Source organism: Melanerpes formicivorus, unplaced genomic scaffold (assembly GCF_026170545.1).
Source record: "Melanerpes formicivorus ecotype bairdi unplaced genomic scaffold, bMelFor1.0.p_v2 SCAF_73, whole genome shotgun sequence".
In the NCBI taxonomy this organism is placed as follows: Eukaryota; Metazoa; Chordata; class Aves; order Piciformes; family Picidae; genus Melanerpes; species Melanerpes formicivorus.
The window spans coordinates 1,927,666-1,950,487 of NW_027142425.1; the positions used below are offsets into that span (position 1 = coordinate 1,927,666).

Here is a 22,822-nt window from a genome sequence, read left to right on the forward strand (position 1 = left end):
ATGGGATGCCCCTGGCTGGGGAAAATCTGCTGCTTCTGGCAGAGCAGCTCTGCTTTGCTGCCTTAGCAGCATGGACATCCAGGGCTTCCACTGTCTTGCAATCAGCCCACTGCTGTCAGGAGAGAAACCAGGAAGAGTCTGGAGACAGAGGATGAGGTGTCTCACAGGAAGACCCTTGTCTTTGTTTCCCCTCCTTGGCACACCCTAGTCAGGGTTTTACAACTCATGAAACTCCAGGGAGAGCAGCAAAGCCCTGAGCTTACAGTGCAGGTATCTGTTGAGGCTGGATGCACCGGAGCAAGTCCCACACAGATCACCTAGAAGATCATGGCTTATGAAAGACCAACCAGAACGAGACTATGGAAGTGTCTGAGGGCCAAGCAATGTCTTGTCACTGTCAGTACGAGCATCTTCCATCCTGAGGGACCCCAAAGCACTTTGCAATCTTCCATAAGCAACTGGCTCAAGTTAATGACAGGAAATGGGGCAACAGGCAGTGAAAATCTCCTCTCCAGCTGGAATTCCACAGATGCAGAATGGGGTTATCCAGGACAGGGGGGGCTCACAGCTCCTCACAGCTGCAGCAATCTTGTGTAAGTGGCAGGACTTCAATCTAACATCACAAGGCAGAGTGCCTCCAGGGTTGTTCTAGGTTCAGTTCTGGCTGAGGAGAGCCCACCTACAGCATCACCAGCACCACTTCCTGCAGCACTCTGCATTTTCCTCGCATGATTCCTATCCAAGCACTGACCTGGCCCAATCCCGATTAGCTTATGAGATCTGAGAAGGTCACAGCTCAGAGGTGGTGTGGGGCTGCAGGTGGATTATCATGCCAAACCACGCTGTCCCCTAACCCTGCCAATCGAGCTCTCCGCGGGCAACATGAGGCTGTTAAATCCCTGAGTATCCTCACTAAGAGTGTGAGCTACAGGCAGCAGGCTGGCACCGGCTCCTCCCGTCTGGGCCCTGTGTGTCATAGAACCATAGACGTTAGAGATGGAGAAGCCCCGTGAGGTCCCACTCCGTCCTTTCCCCCCAAGGGCCAGTGCAGGATTGTTCCCTAGCATCTCATCCAGTCCCAGGCAGGAAGCTTCCACCCCTCGCTGTTCAGTCTTCCCTGTGTCTCTCAGACTGAGCTAGGCAGGTCCCCTCCCTCCCTCCTACTCACTGTTCAGCAGGCTCTCGGGCCCCTTCTGTGTGTCCAGGTTGGGCTGGTTCTGTTGGTTGTAAAATCGCAGCAGACACTGCTGGTTGCAGAAGTGTTTGATTTGCCCCCGCCAGTGGATGGTTTCCAGCAGCTTCCCCTGACGCTTGCAGGCATGGCACCGAGCTGCCTAAAGCCCGCATCAGCAGGAGAGAAACAACGAGTAACTAACCACACCCCCTCCGAGTGCAACACAACTCTCCAGTGAAGGGTGCACAGAGCAAGGTGCTGTGAGCTTCCCCGCAGCAGTGCCCTGCCAGTGCCAGCCGGGGACTCCAGCGGTGCGAACTTCTCACAGCAGCACTAGCCGCGGATCCAGCACTGTGAGCTTCCTCATGGCAGTGCTCTGGCAGGATCAGCTGGGGACTCCAGCTACATGAGCTTCCCCGAAGCAGTGTCCCGTCATTGCCAGGCAGGGCTCCAGCAGTGCCAGGTTCTCCGCAGCAGTGCCAGCCAGACTCCAGCAGTGTGAACTTCCTCAGTGCAATGCCCACTTATCTGGGTGCCGTGCCCACCACAGCACTTAGCACAAGCTGCCGGTGCCAATACTGACCTTGAAGTACCAGAGCAAGTATTTGCTTTTGCAGTCTTCACTACAGAAGTCCCAGGTGCTGCCCTCCAGCTGCTCGGTGACCGCCCGCTGGCAGGTCTGAGAACAGTAGGTGCAGGTGATGCAGCACAGGCCCAGGTTCTTGGTGAAATCCTGTTTGTAAAGAAGCACACACCCTGCGGAGAAACAATAGGAGTGAAACCTTCCCAGGATGCACTGGGGGCCTCCCTGACCCAAACACGACCAGAATCCAGGTTTGCGGAGACAACAGAGCACACGCAACACACTGCAGGGAACAATCCAGCACTGGCCCCTGGGGCTGGGATAAGATGGGACCTCATGGGGACTTGCCATCTCTCACCTCCATGCTTCTAGGAAGAGTCTGACTCCAACCTCCTGTGTGCAGGAACCCAGCAGGCAGGGCAAGGCCAGGTCAGGCCAGCCCAGACGCAAGAGCGTAGAAGTGCATGATGACAGGAGGAGCGGAGCTGCCATCTGCTGTCTCCCCAGCCCCCAGAGAGAGAAAAGCTGTGAGAAAGCCCTCCCCAAGGACACAATGAACGGTAAAGATCTTGCCCTAGGGCCTGGCTGGACAGCAAGCCATCCCCACAACTGTCCTCCCTTCACTGCATGGCAAGGCTCTCGCCCCAGGGCCTGGCTAAGTCAGTCTCCCCTCTGTTCCTCTCCATGCTCTCTTCTCCTCCCCCAGCATGGGCTGGCATGGGGGCTCTGCCTTTCCCATGCCTTCCTCATGTACCTTCACTGCAGAAGTTCTTCTCCACTCCAGAGAAGCGGATCTTCTCGTGCAGCAGCTTCTCCTGCTTGCAGTGCTCGCACTGAGACACCACCCCACGCAGCCGCTTGAAGTCCTCGCAGCAGTCCTTGCAGCAGAACTGATACACCTTGTCCTGCCAAAGACACCGCCGCTGGTCAGCCAGCCTGCCAGGAGCTCCCCACACTTGTCAGGGAAGCAAGAGCAACACTGCAGGGCTCAGCCAGCTCCCCAGCTCGGGGCACAGGGTTTGGCAGAAGCCATCTCCTCCTGCCCTTCTCACATCCTGCTAAACATCAGGAGCACAGCACTCAGAGCACTGTCTCCAGGCACATCACAGCAGTTAAGGCATTCAGAGCAGTGGTGCAGGAGGAGATCTACTTTGAGAAGGCAGATGAAGGAGCCCTGCAGTTCTCACTGGGGCTGGCCTCAACATCCTCCTGGGGAAAGTCCTCACCTGCCAATCTAGGATCTCCGGCTTCCCACTGAACAGGTTGTGGCAGTAATGGCAGTTGAGATGGATTCCACCTTCCGGGCTGGTGCGCTGCAGGAGACAGACACAGCTGATGGGGGACAGGCACACAGAGGGCAGTGAGCACCCACTGCACACTGCCACCACCTCCTGCATGCTCCACTGCTCACATCAGCCCATCTGCCCCTGCTCGGACCTGCACTTGCTGCCACTGTCAATGGCTCACAGTCACTGTATCAGGTCATGTCTCAAGCTCCTCAAGAATCTGCTCTCCAGGAATTTTGCTTCACTTCCAGTGCATTGGGTCCAGCTCTTCTCGGGGCACAAGCTTTCAAGCTGCTACCCTTCTGGATTTGAAAACATTCAGAGATGGGAGCTCCACTATCTCTTGAGAATTTCTCTGGAAGATCTCGAGCCATGGGTGCTTGGTTTTTATTTTCAGGGTAAAGCAACTCAGAGAGTTCGAGCAGCCATCATGATCCCACCTTCCTCTGCCATTGTCCATAAGGAAATATTCATTAGTAAAGTCACCTTCCTGGTTTGCTCTCTGATCATGTCAGAGGAGGAGCTCTGTGGGTGCCTCAGTACTTGCATTGTCCAAGCCCCAGTGTCACTTTTCGGGGCTTTTTTCAGCATGCTTACAATTTTTCTTCAATGCTCATGATAAAGACACTGGATGAACATCCTTCCTACCAGTGCCACATTCTAGGTAGCTCTTCTGCTCCCTATTTTTAACTTCCCCACACTCAGGTGTGCTCAGACAGCCAAGAAGGTCTTGGCCTGGGTCAGCAATGGTATGGCCAGCAGGAGAAGGGCAGGGATCATGCCCTTGTGGGCACTGGTGAGGCCACACCTCAAATCATGGGTTCAGTTTTGGGGTGCTCACTCCAAGAAGGACATTGAGGAGCTGGAGAGGGTCCAGAGAAGGACAACAAAGCTGGGGAAGGATCTGAAGAGCAGGGCTGGAGAGGAGCAGCTAAGGGAACTGGGAGTGTTTAGTGTGGAGAAGACGAGGATGAGGGAGACCTCATTGCTCTCTACAGCTGCCTGAAAGGAAGCTGCAGTGAGGTGGGGGTTGGGCTCTGCTCCTTAGTCTCGGGTGATAGAAGGAGAGGAAATGGCCTGAGATTGTGCCATGGAAGGGATAGGTTGGAGATGAGGAAAAATGTCTTTGGTGCAAGAGTGGTCAGGGATTGGCACAGGCTGCCCAGGGAGGTGGTGGAGTCCCCATGCCTGCAGGGGCTCAAGAAATGTGGAAACATGGCACTTCAAGTCATGGTTCAGTAGGCATGATGGTGTTGAGTTGATGGCTGGACTGGATGATCTCAGAGGCCTTTTACCAATCTCAATGACTCTATGACTCTCTGCTTGTACTTGCAGTAACTCACTGATTCCTCCCCCCTGTGGCAGCAAACTGTGAGGCTCACACTGAACGGTTTATCTGCTGTAATCCCAGAGCCTTTTCAAACCCCTCCCTTTCCCAGGTGCCCCCACACCTCCTGACTGAGGCTGACAGCATCTGTGTGAGCACACAGTAAGAGGAACCAATCTTGGCAAGCAATCCAATTGCTTTGCTTTCTGCTGAGGTGATGGCAGTCACAGGAGCCACCCCACCTGACCAGTTTTTGTTTCATCTGCCGAGTTTTATCAGTCTCACTCTGATTTTATCACCAGGTGCCTGATGAAGGTGTTGAAGTCCTTGGGTTTAACACTGATCCTCAAGAAGACATCTTGAAACCCTCTCTTCAGACTTTTCTCTTTGACAAGTGTGTTCTGAGATCTGCCAGCAAGACAGTTCCTAATCCAGGTTATGCAGGGCTTTGCTCATACTGATTTTACATGGGAATGACTCAAGTGATCTGAGTTAGGTGAAGCTCCTTGGAAGCACTGCATCCATTTTTAATAACAGTAGAAAGGAGGATTTTGGGAACTTCCAACCTGTCAGTCTCACCTCTGTGCCTGAGAAGATCACAGAACAAATGCTCCTAGAAGTTCTGCTAAGGGACAAGCAAGACTGGGAAATGATTTCAGACAGCCAGCATGGCTTCACCAAGGGCCTCACCAACCTGGTGGCCTTCTGTGGTGCAGTGAGTACACCAGTGACCAAGGGAAGAGCTATGGATATCACCTCTCTGGACTTCTGTAAGGCCACATCCCCCACAACATCCTTCTCTCTAAATTGGAAAGATGTGGATTTGATAGATGACCTGTTTGGTGGATAAGGAATTGATTGGATGATCACATCCAGAGGGTGGTGCTCATCAGGTCATTGTCCAGATGGAGATCTGTGAAAAGTGGTGTCCTGCAGCAGTCTGCCCTGGGACCAGTGCTGTTTCATGTCCTCATCAATACTATAGACAGTAGGATTAAGTGCACCCTCTGCAGGTGTGCAGATGACATCAAGCTGAGTGGTGCATCTGACATACCTGATGGATGGCTGTCATCCAGTGGGACCTGGACAAGCTCAAGATGCAGACCCCTCTAAACCTCATGAGGCTCCACAAGACCAAGTGCAAGGTCCTCCACCTTGCAACTCCCAGTATCAGTTCAGGCTGGGGGATGAAGGGATTGAGAGCAGCCCTGTGGAGAAGGACTTAGGAGCACTAGTGGAAGAAAAGCTGGACAGGAGCCTGCAGGTATGCTCACAGCCCATGGGACCAACCATGTCCTGGGCTGCACCAAAAGAAATGTGGCCAGCAGGTCAAGGGAGGTGATTCTCCTCCTCTGCTCCACTCTGGTGAGACCTCACCTGGAATACTGTGTCCAGCTTTGAAGTCTTCAGCACAAGAAAGACATGAACCTGTAAGAGCTGGTCCAGAGGAGGACCATAAAATGATATGAGGGATGGAACAGATCTCCTCTGAAAAAAGGCTGAGAGAGTTGGGGTTGTGCAGCCTGGAGAAGACAAGGCTCCAGGAAGACCTTAGAGCTGCATCTTGAGGGGCTTGTAAGAAAGCTGAGGGTAGACTTTTTAGTAGGGCCTGTTGTGACAGGACAAGGGGTGATGGTTTTCAACTGAAGAAGGGCAGATTTAGACTAGATAAGGAAGACATTTTGATAATGAGGGTGGTGGTGCACTGGAGCAGGTTGCCCAGAGAGGTGGTAGATGCCCCATGCCTGGCAATATTCAAGGCCAGGTTGAATGGGGCTCTGAGCAATATGGTGGAGTTGAGAATGTGCCTGCTCATTGCAGGGGGCTTGGACTAGATGACCTTTAGAGGTCCCTTCCAACCCAAACCGTTCTACAATTCTATGAATCAAGTCTTACAAAGTCTACAACTGTAAAAACCCTACAGTTACCCTCCCAACACCATCTGTCACCTCAGGATCATTTGTAAGCCCAAGGATTTACTGAGGAAAAAAATAAAAGAAAAAGGGAAAAAGTCAACCCACTCAAAAACCTCACCAAAAATACCCAAAAAAAACCCCACCAAAACCCCCACACACAGAAAACCCCCACCAAAAAATACCCAAACCAAACCCAGAACCCCACAAACCAAACCAAAACCAGAACCCCACAAACCAAACCAAAACCAGAACCCCACAAACCAAACCAAACCCAGAACCCCACAAACCAAACCAAAACCAGAACCCCACAAGCCAAACCAAACCAAACCCAGAACCCCACAAACCAAACCAAACCCAGAACCCCACAAGCCAAACCAAACCAAAACCAGAACCCCACAAACCAAACCAAAACCAGAACCCCACAAGCCAAACCAAACCAAAACCAGAACCCCACAAACCAGCACCAAAGCCACAAGAGAAAAACAGCCCCCAGACAACATGCTGCAGCTGCCAGTAACTAACTCTACCTCTAGGTTCTCTCTGTTTTCCCAGCTGGCCAAGGCATGCCATGGCCTAAGCTTCTCAGCTCCTCCTGGCTATGGCTTTGCTCTTGGACAGCTGCACAGCACTAATGTTCTTCTGGTTGCTGTTGACTAGCACAAGTATTGCTGAAATCTAACGTCAGAAGATAAAAACCACAAGCCAAGCCTCTGAGGATCATTATACAAGAGGTATCCAGGCCTGCTGGTTGTAAGTTTTCAGACAATGCATCCCAGATGGGTTATGTTTCTCAGTGACACCTGCTTCAGGTCCACTAGCAGGTGCCTACTGTGCTAGCTTACACGCTTCCGCTTGTGCCCTCATGCAAGGCCACTACATCCCAAACCACTCATGCAGCACAGCTCTGCACTGCACTCCTGCTGGGCACAACCTGATAGGCAGGAGTGAACTGTAGCCCACCTTATCCCAACAGAGACAGAGGAGACAGGGCGAAGACTGAGTTCTTGGCAAGTACACTCACTGCAGCTCCTGTGCTCCAGCAAAGACTTTCTTATGGCCCCTCACTGAGGAGCTTGAGGAAGATGGAGCCTCTGCTGACTGTGAAGGGAAGCAGGAGCTCTATTGCCCACCCCAGCATGAAGGGTGTTTCAGTACCTGGAATTTGGTCCAGCAGCTGGGGCTGCAGAACTGGTAGACAACCCGGTCTGTCTTGTTGTAATAGCAGGGTTCAGATAAACTCTTTCTGCAGAAGCTGCAGGGTCTAGGGGGACCTGAAGAAACAAATAGGAACTGGTGAAGGCAGCAGCACAGGATGTGCAACTGGATTCTGAGGATGGAATGCAAGCTACTCACTCATCCTCACTCTGTCAAGCTACTATCAAAAAGCAAAGGACAGGAACACCAGGAAACTAGAAGCACCAGATTCTGCTAGGACAGAAGTGTTAAACATGGATGGAGAGCAGAGTGGTTCAAGGAAGTGGCCCTGGCTCTACAGGAATTTGTCCAAACAGGCTGCAGTACTTGCACCAGAGCCCATGCTCATTCCTGGACACCTTGGTACTCTGTGCATTGGAAAGGGCAATGCCAGCACAGCACTACAACTGCTTCCTGCACTCTCCAGAGTAGCAAGGGACACTACCCTTCAGCATCACGATGTCTGTGTGCTGCAGGGGCTCCTCCCTCTCCAAACCTTCCACATCTCACTGGACTGCTCCCCAGACAAGCAATTCCCCAGACATGCCTTCTTTCCAGCCTCATCCACAAGCAATAATTAGTACCTAGAAAGGAGAGTGGAGAGGTGACAGATCCCCTGCAGATAGGTGCTCTTACCAACCAAGCCTGACTGCTTCACTTTGTGGGAGGTAGTGCAGCAAATGGAGCAGAAGAGGCCCATCTTGCCACTTCGATCCACGTTGGGCAGCATGTCAAAGTTCTTGCACAGCGTCTTGCACCACACACAGGGGTAAACCCGAGTGTTCTTCTGCAAACACAGAGCAGAAGAGAGCTGCCAGGGAGATCATCACAGCCACTGAGCTCTGATCCTCATATCCCACCCCACTACTGTACCCACTGCAAGGCAGCGAACACCTGGCGCCAGAGCCAGGCTCATAATCTGCAGGTTCAGGTGGTGGTAGCAAAGAAAGGCTACCTTCAGTACCTCACCTTCTCCTTTCAAGGGTACACTAGCAGGAACACAGAGCTTGGAAATCCCATCAGGACCCTTAAGTGAAGCCTGCTCAGGCCACAGAGAAACATGTAGCCACCCATAAGAAGCCAACCCATGCTAACTGCACACTCCAGAGCCACTGCACAGTCCAGCTTATTGACTGCCTGACCCATGCTTGTGTTTGAGATGGGCCCCACATGGAATACATAATATCTCTTTGCCTGCTCCAAAGTTTCTCCACAGCAATCCTTAAAAGTGTTGCCACCAACAAAACTCAAGATGATTCAAGTCACCTGCCCTATTCCACATTGAGCAAAGGAGCTCTGTGCCCACAGAGGCCCCCCACCCTAGGCAGCTGACTCCACACACCTTCTTGTAACTGTTGAGACAGGCAGAGTTGCAGAAGCGTTTTTGCTGGCCCTCGTGAAAGAGGTACTCCAGGGGAAAGCCCTTGTTGTAGATATAAAGTCCACAGTTGTCACAGCAATTGGTTTTCAGCCCCTTGGTGGCCCGGAACTTGGTGAAGCAGGCATCGCTGCAGATGCGGTGAACCACATTCCCATTGCTGACTTCATGTTGGATCTGCAGTGACATCATTACTGTCACTCCTCCACATCACCACGTGCCTCCTAACGTGCATGGCCATGGGCACAGGTATTAAACCCAGACCGCAAGCAAGCGCCACACTGGAAGCTGGTGTGGACTCAGGCTGGCCTCCCTCGCCAGAAGTCAGCAGAGCAATGAGGAAAGCAAAGTGGCAGGAAGCAAGGAGCTTCAGGGAGGGGAGGAGCAGAAGCTTTATTTCTTCTGCGGGGGTAAGAGCTGGTTCACGGTAACAAGGGACGGCCCTGGGAGTGAGCCCAAGCCAGCTCAGGGGCTGAGGCCTCATGCTATGGGAAAGCCTGGCAAACACCTTGTGATGGCCCCAGGCAGGGCCTAGTGCTACAGGTCACAAGCACCTAATCCAGGACATGGGAAGCACCAAGGATTTGTTCACCTCGCCAGGTTTGTGGCAGACACTGCAGCGGTTGGTGTCCAAGGCATCTGCAGACTGAGGTGTTGGTCTGTGCTGCTGGGCCTCATAGAGGGAGAGGCAGACAGAGGTGCAGAACTCGTGGAAAGAGCCCCCTGAACCGATCTGGGCGACGACAGAGTCCTTGGTGTTCCAGATCTCCCTAGGAATCAGGAGAAGCATGTGTCAGTGCAGGGACACACCAGTTCTGCCACAGAGAGACAGGATGGCATGCTGCAATGCACAAGGCACTCTGTGTTCCCAAAGGCTGGAAGGAGCAGCTTCTGTCCCAGCCCAGAGGTGATGTGACTGAAGACAGAGCATGTGGGAGGCTGTTTAGAGGGGGAGCTGGGATATAGGGCACTGAGCTTTGGCACAGGCGGGGAAAGGGGGTGTAGGGAGCGGGGGATGCGCAGTGTGCGAAGGAAGCCAAAGGGCAGCAGCTGGCAGGAGTGATGTGGAGGAACTGAAAACGTGACACACAGAGGGCTGGCCACTGCCAGGAGGAGCAGGCCTGCGAGGAAGGCAAACTGGGTTGGAAGCAGAGGAGCACGGAGGGCAGGGGAACGGACACCCACTTTTTACAGAAGGTGCAGAGCTTCTTGCCAGGTGGTTTCTTTGAGAAGGTGGTGAGACAGGAGCTGGAGCAGAAGAGCTGCGGGAGCCCCTTACGCTGGTAGGCGGTCTGGCCCTTCTGCAGCGGGGCGCGGCAGTTGGCGCAGGTCATCTTGGTGAGGGTGGCGCGGGCGGCTCGCTGCGCCACCTGCGAGCGCAGGGACATGCGGGTGGAGCGCCGCGTGCGGAAGGGAACGAAGTCCTCGTCGTTGGGGTCATCCACCATGGCGTCAGAGTCCTCGTCGGAGACAGGAACTGCAGGGCAGCACAGAGAGATGCACAGAAACACCTCGTGAGGAGCTGAGAGAGAAATCTCTGCCGTGAGACACCTGCCTGGGCTTTCTGGGGCACCTGCTCTGTACCTGTCTGGGTGGAACGACAAAGGAACCTTAAAAGACATTCTGCTGGAACTGGAGAGGAGCCAGAAAGCTTTGATCTAAGCTGAGCTTAAGAGCAGCTCCTCTCCAGGAAGCCATGATTGCCAAAGTTGAGCAGAAGCCTTAAGTGTGCAGACAATCTTCCTCAAACCAGGAGACCTTAAAGGGAACAAGTTGGATCAACGGCCCCCAGCACAGGCTGCACAGGCAGGCAATGACAGAGCCCCACAGAGATACTAGGGGATGGCAGGGTGACACTCAACATCTCAAACAACAGAGACTTCTGCAGGAAAAGCTCCCAAATGCAACCTTCCTTCAGACAGCCTGCTGCCATAGAGACAAAGGCAAAAAGCTTCTGGCTGAGGAGATGGAAGATGGATTTCCTTTGGGAAACCCCCAAGTCTCATCCAGGGGAACCTGGCCAACCCCCAGATCTCATCCTATTATTTGGTGCATGGCGTCTACACACCACTGCAAAAATACCACAGCCCACCCTTCAACCTAAGTGCCCTCAGAAAGCAAGGCAAGCACCCCAGAGTGCAGATTCACAGGGTGAAGGTACCTGGCCTGTGTAAGAGGAAAGCCTGCACAGAAGCTCCAGAGTTCCCCTCACACTTGCACCGTGAGCCACCTGCCCCCAGCAGGCCCTGGCCAGCCCCAGTTACTCACTGCTCTCAGAGGAGTTCACAGTTTCAGGCCTGGCAGCTTCTGATCTTCTGGCTCGCTCACTTCTTTTCTGCTCCTAGAAGACATTCAGGAAATACTTAGGCTAACCATCTGCTGGGACAATCATGGATAAATATTCCAGCTAATGATGCAGTTCCAGCTTCTGGGATTTGCTTTCCCAATAATCAGGCTAAAAATGGGTATCACCCATGGATACCTGACCAGAGCTGGCAGGATGAGGGAGAGGGAAAACAGGCTTATGAGAAAGACATTCCGGATGGGGGTAGCACAGATACACTGGAGCAACAGTGGCAGTGCACAGGCATCTCTCTCTCACAGGAGACACACAGACTCCTTCCCAGACAGTCAGTATCCCTCACAGAGCTTGACAACAGCCAGCCACCCTCTCTGGTCCTGCAGCATACCTACTTGACTGCATTCTCCTCACCTTCTCAATAGGTAGTTCACTTCCTTTCCCAGACAGGCCTTCTCCTGGAATAGAAGCACAGAAGAAGCTTGCATCTAGCATCCTGCTTTTCTCCAACAGAAAAGGACAAGTGTTCTTCAAATGCAGCCACCCTTTAGGTCAGTCTGCACAAGAAGCATCAGGCAGTCCTGGCTAACAAGCAGTTCTGCTGGTGATCAGACACAGGAAAGCTCCTAAACCCACCACCTCCCTGCATGGGGCAGGTATGATTCCAGTTGCTTCTTACCAAGACTGGACACATCCTAAGGATGGCCAGCCTCAGCAAAGGGACTTTGTCCATTGGAAACACCTGCTGGTGACCCTCACTTACCGTGAGGAAGAGTATGAGCTAAGCTGATGCACTTCTATGGCTTTATCAGGGAAGTTCCTAACTGACACAACCATTGAGAATGATTATTTCTGCCTGGAGAAAAGAAGGGGAGGCCTTCTCACTCTCTGCAACTCCCTGAAAGGAGTGAGGTGGAGGTTGGTCTCTTCTCTCAGGTAGCAAGGATGAAAAGAAACGGCTTCAAGTTGCATCAGGGAAGGTCTTGTTTGGACATTAGGAACAATTTCTTCCCCAAGAGGGTTGTCAAGCCCTTGAATGAGCAACCCAGAGCAGGGCTGGAGCCACCATCCCTGGAGGGATTTAAAAGCAGCATAGATGTGATGCCGAGGAGCACAGTGGCAACCTGGCAGTGTTAATTGAACCACCCTAAGTGATTCCAGGATTCTATGAAAACCAAAGTTAAACTCAGGAAAGACAGAGTAAGAGCTTGTGACCACCAAGGGAGCAGCTTTCAGAGTATTATTCCCTGTAAGCAAGATGCTTTCCACAAGTCTGGCCCAACAGCAGTGTTGATGGTTTCCATAGCAGTGGATGCTGGGGAAGGATGGAGCACAGAACAGACTCCAGCTCGAGCAGTGTGCAGTATGCTGACCTCCAGAGCAAGATGAAGTGCAGTTCTGCAGAGACAACAACCTACCTGGTGGTAGTGAGGCCTCCTGTGCTTTCAGTGCACTACTTCCTTTAAGCAAGTTGTTCCCACCATCATCCCCTTCCTCTGCCTGGTTTTCCTCTGTGGACTCAGAAGGCAAAGTGGCAGCACTGTTGTCTGGGTTCAGTTCCACCTCTGCTTCCCCTGTCATCCCCTCCCTCTGCATGGATGAGCTTTTCCTTGTGGCCTTCAACCTTGTCTTCTTTGTCTGTTTAAGACTGAGCTGGGAAGGGGGCATGGGTGGACTTGAAGATTGTGCTGCAATTTCTTCTGTGGCTGGGGCACTACGGAGGTCCCTGGAGTCAGGAACAGGCTGTTGGGGTGACTTAGGGGCTTTGTCATGAGACAGTGCAGGAATAGCAGCAGCACCATCTTCTTTTAGGCCCCCAGAATCATTTTTTGGTGCATCTTCCCCTTCTTCCCATGTTTCTGGAACAAAGGCTTCTCTAGAGAGAGAAGAGGAGTCCATCAGTCCATCCTCCACATCCTGACCCTCTGATTTATCTAGCTCCATCAAGTCAGCAGTTTTACCCAAGTCATCTAAGACATCAGCTTTCTCAAGCACCTCCAGGACACTAGGTTTATCTAGCATGAAGTCCTTTGATTTGTTTAGTTCAGACAGGCTGTCTGTTTTCACTAGAAGGTCCAAGTCCCCATCTGCACTCATCTGCTTGGATTGATTCCAGTCAGAGGGCTGAAGAACTGAAGCTTCCTGGGTAGAAGCTGTTTGGGAGCCCAGGAGACCTTCCCCAAACTCCACGTCAGCAGGGAGATCACCAATAAGTGGTTTGTCAGGCAAGGACAGGGGGTCCAAACTTCCTGAAAATTCACTGGAATCCATTTAGAAGATGGCAACTAGAAATGAGAGAGAGACTTCCAAGTCAATGAACATTAGTCTAACACAGCACATGAATTTTCATTCTTCTGAACACTGTTGGAGTGAAACAAGGCCCAGTAACACCACTAGCCATAACCAGGATCCCAGCAGGTCAATCACATCTCTTCATGAGGCTGCAACTCTCAAGCCAAAGCTACAGCAGGACACAGCAGTTCAGGACAGCAAACCTCTGGGAACTCTGCAGCCTCCATGCACCTCAGCACAGCACAACAACCAGGCTTGCTTATGCCAAATGACACAGTGGGGTATCAGAAAGGACTCTAGTACCAACTCAGGAGACTTCACACAGCTCTTCTGCCCTTTCCCTGCTTTCCTCTCTATCTCATCAGACCCAAGTAATGTGGTCTGTCCTTTCTCCTGATCAGTGCTAGTGGAACTAGCACTCTGTAATACCTCTTGTCTTAAACAGAGGCAGAAAGAACTCCTTACAGCCCTGCAGCCTGTGCCTTGAACGAGAGACGGGATGACAGGCTGCATGATTTTTGTCAGAGGACAGATATAAACCATGTCATGGTTTAACTACAGCTACAGCACAGCCCCATGTGTATGTGGGCTAATATTCAGCCACAGGACAACTGCAAAAGCTTAAGTTAGAACTAGGAACAACTCCAGGCTGTAGCAAAAGAAAGGCACTAAAGCCCACAGTGTTAAAAGCAGTCATAAGAGGAAGAACAAGGAGTAAAGTAGACATGAGCTTGCAACGTAGAGTCAGGAAAAGAGACCAGTGTGACTTTGCACACTTGCACAGGAAGATGTGATGCTGACTGCTAACATCAGAGGGACAAAGTTACAGCCCAGGTCCTCATGGTCAACATTATCACAAGACAGAAAGCGCATGATTGAGATGAGGCAAGTAAGCATTGGCTAAAAGTGAAGTACACTCCCTCAAAGAGCTAATGGTTGACAAACATGAAGAGGGAAAGGGAGAAGGAGTCTGCAAGTGGAAAGGCAGATTAAGACTCAAAGTATCATCACATCCCCAAACCAGGCTGTAAACAGACACTACAAGGAAGGCACTAGAATCAGGAGATGTGCACCAAAATCTCATTAGAATAATCCTAATTCTACATTTGACACTGTTTTAACCCCTGAAGCAGGAGATTTACCCTGCCATAGGCTCACTATGGGCATAACTCAGCTATGTCAGTGAAGGAGGAAGCCTGGAATAACTTCACTGGTAGTGACAGATTAATTGTCTCACTATACCCTTCCTTCTGAGAAGACAACCAAGAGTCACTCACAAAGGGTGAACTCAGAACTAAACAGGACATACCTGGACAGGTAACTCACTCAACTTCTGAAGCTCCTGTAAGCAGGAATTTGGAAAATCATACCCTACAATGGGAGCTCAAAGTCACTGGCCCCTTATTTTATCTAACAACACAGCAACATTTTGTGTTTCACAGGGGCTGGTCAGCACAGTTCACACAATCACAGACAGCAACTAAACCAGATGTAACCTTCAGAGATGCTCAGCAAGCTTCACCACTGAAGACTTGGGTGATTCCATTCAAGAATGAGCCAATTCCAAAGCAACACAGGAGCCAATATGTGTTTCAGAGTGGCTGACAGAAAGAAGAACAAAGTGAAACAAAGACATCTGAAAGGATCTAAAGATCTGAAGCAGTGAGAATCCTACCAAGATGACAAACATGTTTGTTCTGCTGCTCAAAATACAAACAATGCCTCCCTCTCAAAGACATCCCCCACCCAGACTCCCAGACAGACAGCAGATTATACATGCAGCAGAAAGGTCAAGCCTCAGATGAGTAAGGAAAGCTCATTTGTAGTTCTACTGACCAGGACTAATACACTCCTCGAATTCACCTTCAGACACTCTGCACGTCTGCAATGAACCACAGAGGTGATACTCCTACAGTGTTTGCCACTCCCAGCTGGCCTAGTCTTTGCTTGGCAGAAAGAGAGTCTGGGAGCTAAGAAATCCATTTGGGCATTCCCTGAGTGCTAGAAACAATCAGCCTACAAACAGGCCATGCTACTCCTGCTTTACAAACAGGCCCAAAGCAACAGGTTTGCATAGTGTGTTCCTGAACACTGCTCTCAAGCACTGGGCATGAGCGTTACGATGCAAGACGAGACTGCCAAATTTCATGATGGTAACACTGACCTGCAGAACTGTCTTCATAGTATCATAGTATCAGTCAGGGCTGGAAGGGACCACAAGGATCAGCTAGTTCCAACCCCCCTGCCATGGGCAGGGACACCCCACACTAGATCAGCCTGGCCACAGCCTCATCCAGCCTGGCCTTAAACACCTCCAGGGACAGGGCCTCAACCACCTCCCTGGACAACCCATTCCAGGGCTACACCACTCTCATGGGGAAGAACTTCCTCCTCACCTCCAGCCTCAATCTCCCCACCTCCAGCTTCATTCCATTCCCCCTAGTCCTATCACTACCTGAGAGCCTGAGCAGTCCCTCCCCAGCCTTCCTGTAGCCCCCTTCAGATCCTGGAAGGCCACAATGAGGTCACCTGGGAGCCTTCTCTTCTCCAGACTGAACAGCCCCAACTCCTTCAGTCTGTCCTCACAGCAGAGCAGCTCCAGCCCTCTGCTCATCCTCCTGGCCCTTCTCTGGACACCTTCCAGCACCTCCAGATCCCTCTTACAATAGGGGCTCCAGAACTGGAGGCAGTACTCCAGGTGGGGTCTCAGCAGAGCTGAGCAGAGGGGGAGGATCACCTCCCTTGCCCTGCTGGCCACACTTCTCCTGATGCAGCCCAGGAGCTGATTGGCTTTCTGCGCTGCAAGTGCACACTGAGAGCTCCTGTTGAGCTTCTCCTCCCCCAGCACCCCCAAGTCTCTCTCCTCAGGGCTGCTTTCCAGCCAGTCCCTGCCCAGCCTGGATTTGTGCCTGGGATTACCTCCACCCAGCTGCTGGACTTGCTCTTGTTGAACCTCCTGAGGTTGCCTTGTGCCCACCTCTCCAGCTTGTCCAGGTCCCTCTGGATGGCCTCCCTTCCCTCCAACTGTCTGCTGCACCACACAGCTTGGTGTCATCAGCAAACTTGCTGAGGGTGCACTCAATGCCACTGTCCATGGCACCCACAAAGATGTTGAACAAGCCTGGGCCCAGGACTGATCCCTGAGGGACTCTGCTTCTCCCTGGCCTCCACTGGGACATGGAGCCATTGACAGCCACTCTTTGGGTGCAGCCATCAAGCCAGTTCCTTATCCATCTAGTGGTCACCCATCAAATCCTTCAATAGAACAAGTACTCTGCAGATGGAGTACACTCTCAACTACCAGGATATGGTTGGGGCAGGCATGCAGACCTTCCTGCAGACCCAAAAGCATGCAGTGAAGACCACTTTAGGCTGTGCCTTTGAGAAAGGAACAGTGCTGGAACACTCTGGCTGCATGTTTTGGTGTAGAATGAAAACATTCAGATATTCCAAACTAATTTCATTGGCAGGTAGGTAGAATGCAACTTTTAGTTCAGTTGGAATCTTTCTCTGTTCCAGTGTGTTCTGCCTTTCCAGCCTGTCTGCTTCTGAGCAACTAGCTGGAGCTGACCTTGAGATAAGAAAACTAATCCCTGCACGTGCTTTTGAAGCCTAGCAAAATTTCATCCTTATTCATTACCTTTTCTCTCTCTCTAGCCCTTTTTGGGGAAAAGGGAGGTAGGGGGAGAGAGAGGGTACAGAGGGGGAACCCTCCTCTGTCCGGAGGAGGGAGCTGTGTTCTGTATTACTTTCTTTGCTGTCTATTTCTGTGGTCACACCACTCACTTGCATGTTCTGGTTGGAAGCTCAGTGCTTGCCCTGTATGTTCAAGTTCTGTCCACTTTCACTGGCTCCCTTTGAATCCCTCCAGCAGAACAGCTCAGGTGCTCAGGAGAATGACCCAGAACCAAGCTAAGGAGAGCTGCAGTCTGTCAAATAAAGGGACTGTGAATTCAAATGTCCTGCTCCTGTTTATACCAAGAATGAATATCACAGACTGCCTGGATGGAAAGGACCCCAAGGATCCTCTGCTCCAACCTTTCTGGGTGACAGTGCAGTTGCCATGAGCTGGCTCAGCACCCTGGCAAGCTGAGTCTCAAACTGCCCAGTGCAGGGCACTCCACTGCTTCCCCTGGAAGATGATTCCAGTGTCTGACTGTGCTCATGGGGAAAAATTCTCTTCTGGAATCCAATGGGAATGTCCCCAGAAGTAACTTGCCCCCATCACCCCTTGTCTGTTCCATGGCACTCCTTGTGTAAGAAACATAACCAACAGGACGTTCCTCTTCAGCCTGTCCTCCAATCGAGTGGCAATCAGCTGCTGAAGACCTGCTGAAGAGCTGCACTGAGACTGTCACTGTTAGGAGTTTATGCTGAGCAAATTCTCTACAAGCCTAACCCCCTTTTGAATCAGTTTATACCTTTAGCCTTCAAAAATGCCAGTGGCAATCCATTCTGCAGCCAAACACTTTGTTTTAAAAAGTATATTCCTTGTGTTTGTTTCAACCCTGCTGCTGCAGCAGAGCCCCATGACAAGGTGACACAGAGCAGATGAGTGAGGACTTCTAATGCATTCCTAGGAATCTGGACAAGCTGATGAAATTAGAGATGAAGCTGGCCCCAAGAAAGTGATGCTGACAAGCAGTTTGAGTGAGAAAGCAAGCAATGCCTCTGCCCATTGCTGCAGTTCTGTTTCCCTGACAATGAAGTCTTTACTTCAACTTTCAACTGTCAGCTTTCAACTACCAACCTCAGCCTTCACCAGCTGAAGGCTGAAGAGGATAGCCTTAAGAACAGGAAAGATGCTTTGAAGGTTGCTCTGAAGTCAAACTCAACCTAAGGAAATTAGGGCTACCCAGCTGGAAGAAATACTTCTTCTTAGGTTTGTCCCAGATGTGCACTCATCAGGGCTTTCTGCTGAGTGCAGTTTGGTTCACAGTGAGTTAAGACACCAGCTGAATGAGTCCTTTACCTCTGGTGAAGTCTCTTCTTGCTTTTCCCAACAGAAGAAAAACAGTTTGTTCCTGGCAGATGCTGAAAGATCCACCACAAGTCATCATCATCTTTATTCCAGGACAACCTACTGCACAATTCAGTCCCTGGGGTCTGGGCACTGGTCTGCTTGAAATCTTCCTCTTTTCCAGCCACATAACTGGGAGTGAGGAGAGTATGCTGGAACCTGCCTCAGCTGAACAAAGAGGAAGCAGTGTGCTGAAATTCTGCACATCTACAGAGGATACAACTGCTCTGGTGGACATTTGGAAACTCCTGACTTAGGACTCAGCACCAGCCCCTCTGGAGTATTCAGTAACAGATATTTCTGGGAAGATCACATTCAAAGAGCAAAGTTCCCTGCACAACAGTCTGATGCAGACTGCCTCCTTGGAAACCCCTGCATGCTCCCTGAGAAGTGATGGGACAGCAGAAGGTCCTGCAGAGAATGCAAATCCAGCACATGTGGCTAGCAGACCTGCCCTGCCCTTTCTGTCCATGAGGAGGCACCTGGACTCCTGCTCAGACACGGAAGCTCAGGGTAAGGCATCTCTGCTTGGACACCCAAGGACTTTATCAAGCTTTATCAGTGGTTCTGTAACTGCACAGATCTTCCACACTGCAGTGTCCTCAGGTACCTATTAGCAGAGGAATACACAACCTAGCTGCCATGAAACTGCTCATCAGCAGCAGGTAGTAATAAACAACACTGCCGTTACTCCCTCATGCTGATGAATCCCTCAGGAGTCTCCACTGCCCAAAGAGCACAGCCACACAGCTACTGCTTTCCTCCTACAGAGGAACAGCAACTGCTTGGGTACCTGCCCCAGACCTTTGTTCATGGGTATGGATGAAAGACATTTGAAGGCTGAAGGATTTCTCTTTTTCACTACTAGAGGCCCAAAGGGCTCTATAGGTTCCATAGGGCTCTATAGACTCCACAGGGCTCCATAGGCTCTATAGGGATCCATAAGTCCCTCTAAGGCTCTTGAGGCTCTACAGGGCTCAGTAGGGCTCTATAGGCTCCATACAGCTCCATACGACTCCAAAGGGGTCTATAGGGTGCCACAGGGATCCATAGGACTCTATAGTATCTAATCCAGATCAGAGCATCAGCAGAGAAAAAGAAGTTCTTCCCATCAAGAGAGATTGGCCATTGGGATGTGCTGCCCAGGGAGGTGGTGGAGTCCCCATCCCTGGAGGTGTTCCAGAGGGGATTGGATGAGGCACTTGGTGCCATGGTTTAGTTGATCAGATGGTGCTGGGTGAGAGGTTGGACTTGATGATCTCAAAGGTCTTCTCCAACCTGGTTAATTCTATTCTATTCTATTCTATTCTATTCTATTCTATTCTATTCTATTCTATTCTATTCTATTCTATTCTATTCTATCCTATCCTATCCTATCCTATCCTAGCATTAACTAATAACTCTGAAAATCAAGATGCTTAAATCAACATTCCAGCTAATCCCTACCTATGAGCTCTGTAAGACTTGAGGATAGCTCCAAGGGAAGCTCCTGGGTTTTTTGCCAAATGTTAGAGTAACCAGTAACAGCCAACCTAGCACTTGACAGAACCAGCAGTGGTCAATACACAGCTCTGTCAATGAAATAATGCCATGTCCTACCAAGCATGGTTTCAGGGGACAGATTTTCATTAGCTACGTTGTATCTTGAGTGACACATACGGCAAAAGTTAAACTCCACTGCTGTGACTTACCTCAGTTTCTCTCAATAGCTGATAGCTTTCCAGATCCAAGCACTGCAAACCTTTACTGCAGACTGGAGAGCTGGGCAGAGGAGAGAGACCTGAGGGGTACTGGTGGGCAGAAGGATGCCCATGTGCCAGCAAAGTGCTCTTGTGGCCAAGAAAGCCAAGGGCAAACTGGGGTGGATTACAAGGAGTGTGGTTAGTAGGTTCTCCTGCCCCTCTGCTCTGCCCTGGTAAGGCCACATCTAGAATACTGTGTCCAGTTCTGGGCCCCTCAATTCAGGAAGGGCCTCAGAGAACTGCTTGAGAGAGTCCAGACCAGAGGCACAGAGCTGCTGCAGGCAGTGGAACATCTCCCTGTGAGGCCAGGCTGAGGCAGCTGGGGCTGGGAGCTGGGAGCAGAAGAATCTGAGGGCTGCCCTCATGGCTGGGGATAAAGCTGTGCAGGGCTGGAGCCAGGCTCTGCTCAGGGATGTCCAAGGACAGCACAAGGGGCACTGGGGGCAAGCTGGAGCAGAGGAGGTGCCAGGGGAACAGGAGGGAAAACTTTGTCCCTGTGAGGGTGCTGAGCCCTGGAGCAGGCTGCCCAGAGAGGTTGTGGAGTCTCCTGCTCTGGAGCCTTTCCAACCCCCCTGGATGTGTTCTGAGTGCCCTGCCCTGGGTGACCCTGTTCTGGCAGGGGGTTGGACTGGATGACCTTTTGAGTCCCTTCCAACCCCTAACATTCTGTGATTCTGTGATCTCACTTAAATGAATTTATGAAGGATCAGCAGTAAACGAAGCACACTGCTAAGCACCAGGTTTCAGTCCAGTCAAAATTCTCCAGAAGGAAGCAGAAAGGATCTTGTTATTCAGCAGTGGGTTTGGAAAGGTCCAAACTCTGTCTTCCATGGACACAAAGCCCACTGGTGACATTTAGCACACTGCTGCTTGCCCACAGTACCATGTTAGACCATTAGTGTCTCATTCTTGGCTAGCATTTACATTTGCTGACAGATACTGGAAGAGCTGAGATGTTTCAAACAATAAAACCCCCTAAATATCTGACAGTAGTGCAGGAATGCCACTGCTATAAGAATGAACCATGGCTCAGGAAACACCTCTCACTGACAAACCTGGTTTTGTTCCTTGAGAGATCTATTCAGTCTGGAGAAGAGAAGGCTCTGAGGAGACCTTCTTGTGGCCTTCCAGTATCTGAAGGGGGCCTACAAGAAAGCTGGGGAGGGACTTCTGAGGGTGCCAGGGAGGGATAGGACTGGGGGGGATGGAAAAAAAAATACAGAAATGGGTAGATTCAGATTGGATGTGAGGAAGAAGTTCTTCCCCATGAGGATGGTGAGAGCCTGGCACAGGTTGCCCAGGGAGGTGGTGGAAGCCTCACCCCTGGAGGTGTTGAAGGGCAGGCTGGATGTGGCTGTGAGCAACCAGATGTAGTGTGTGGTGTCCCTGCCCATGGCAGAGGGGTTGGAACTGGATGATCCTTAAGGTCCCTTCCAACCCTAACAATTCTATGATTCTATGATCTACAGACTCATAGATTGCATTGTGTTGGGAGGGGCCCTCAAAGCTCATCTTGTACGACCACCCACAGGCAGCAGCTCCAATTAGAGCAGCTCCAATTAGAGCAAGCTGCCCAGGGCCACAGCAAGTCTGATCTTGAATGTTTCCAGGGATGGTGCCTCAACCACCCCAGCAGAGGACTCCTCAGACATACAGACAAATGCACAGGAAGACTTGAACAGCTGGCAGGCAAAGTTGGACAAACTCAGCAGCAGCTGTTTCCAGAGTAATGCTATAGATGGTTACTTAACTGGCCCAGGGACAAGTAAACCCTCTGTGACTTGGAGATTTTACAGCAGCCTTCAGTGACTCTCTACAACTTAGCCACAGCCACTGCAGAGATCACTGGTCAGGCTCTTCAGCTTGTGCTTTGCAGGCAGGGCTCAGCCAACAGTTGTTTCTTCTCATCTTGGTTCAGAGGAGGCCAGGAAGCTGATCAGAGGGCTGGAGCACCTCCCCTATTGGAACAGGCTGAGAGAGTTGGAGCTATTCAGCTTGGAGAAGGCTCCAGGGAGACCTTAGAGCAGCCTTCCAGTACCTGAAAGGGGCCTACAATAAAAGCCTGGAAGGGACATTTGACAAGAGCTTGGAGTGACAGAATGAGGGGTTAATGGTTTTGAGCTGGAGGGAAGAGTGGAGACTGAGACTGGAGATGAGGAAGAAATTTTTGAGAGTGAGGGTGGGGAGACTCTGGCACAGGTTGCCCAGGGAGGCTGTGGCTGCCTCCTGCCTGGAGGTGTTCAAGGCCAGGCTGGATGTGGCTGTGAGCAACCTGTTCTAGTGTGAGGTGTCCCTGCTCATGGCAGGAGAGCTGGAACTGGGTGATCTTTGAGGTCCCTTCCAGCCCAAACCATTCTGTGAATCCATGAATCTCCATACATATTCTTGGTTCTCACAATTAGCATGCAAACAGCAGCAGCTACCACCAGGCTGCCTTCAGACAGTCTTTGTGTGAATGGAACTGTCTACACAACAGGAACTGGTGGATGGGGGAAAGGGCCTTCCCAGAACAACATCAATAACCTCAAGACTCCAGCAATGGTTTCCCAACAGTCCCAAGGCCTAGGAGGTACCAAGATCACCCACAGAGCTTTCTACTGCAGTAGCACCA

General features: G+C 51.3%; 1 protein-coding gene across 3 annotated transcripts in view; it reads right to left on the reverse strand.

Moving 5' to 3' along the window:
- Window positions 1–22,822, reverse strand: part of ZMYM3 (zinc finger MYM-type containing 3) — a 39,131-nt gene that overhangs the window by 12,036 nt on the left and 4,273 nt on the right. For 2 of the 3 annotated variants that reach the window (XM_068163615.1, XM_068163617.1), the window contains exons 2-13: window positions 12,576–13,442; window positions 11,572–11,615; window positions 11,127–11,199; window positions 10,044–10,335; window positions 9,451–9,628; window positions 8,823–9,035; window positions 8,117–8,267; window positions 7,442–7,557; window positions 2,984–3,070; window positions 2,512–2,662; window positions 1,758–1,930; window positions 1,169–1,334 (exon numbers count right to left, since the gene is read on the reverse strand). In XM_068163615.1, coding sequence (XP_068019716.1) covers window positions 1,169–1,334; window positions 1,758–1,930; window positions 2,512–2,662; window positions 2,984–3,070; window positions 7,442–7,557; window positions 8,117–8,267; window positions 8,823–9,035; window positions 9,451–9,628; window positions 10,044–10,335; window positions 11,127–11,199; window positions 11,572–11,615; window positions 12,576–13,428 — 2,497 coding nt within the window. In that variant the 5' untranslated portion in view covers window positions 13,429–13,442. Of the gene's footprint in view, window positions 1–1,168; window positions 1,335–1,757; window positions 1,931–2,511; window positions 2,663–2,983; window positions 3,071–7,441; window positions 7,558–8,116; window positions 8,268–8,822; window positions 9,036–9,450; window positions 9,629–10,043; window positions 10,336–11,126; window positions 11,200–11,571; window positions 11,616–12,575; window positions 13,927–22,822 lie in introns of those variants that run through there. The other variant, XM_068163618.1, reaches the window with a different exon arrangement.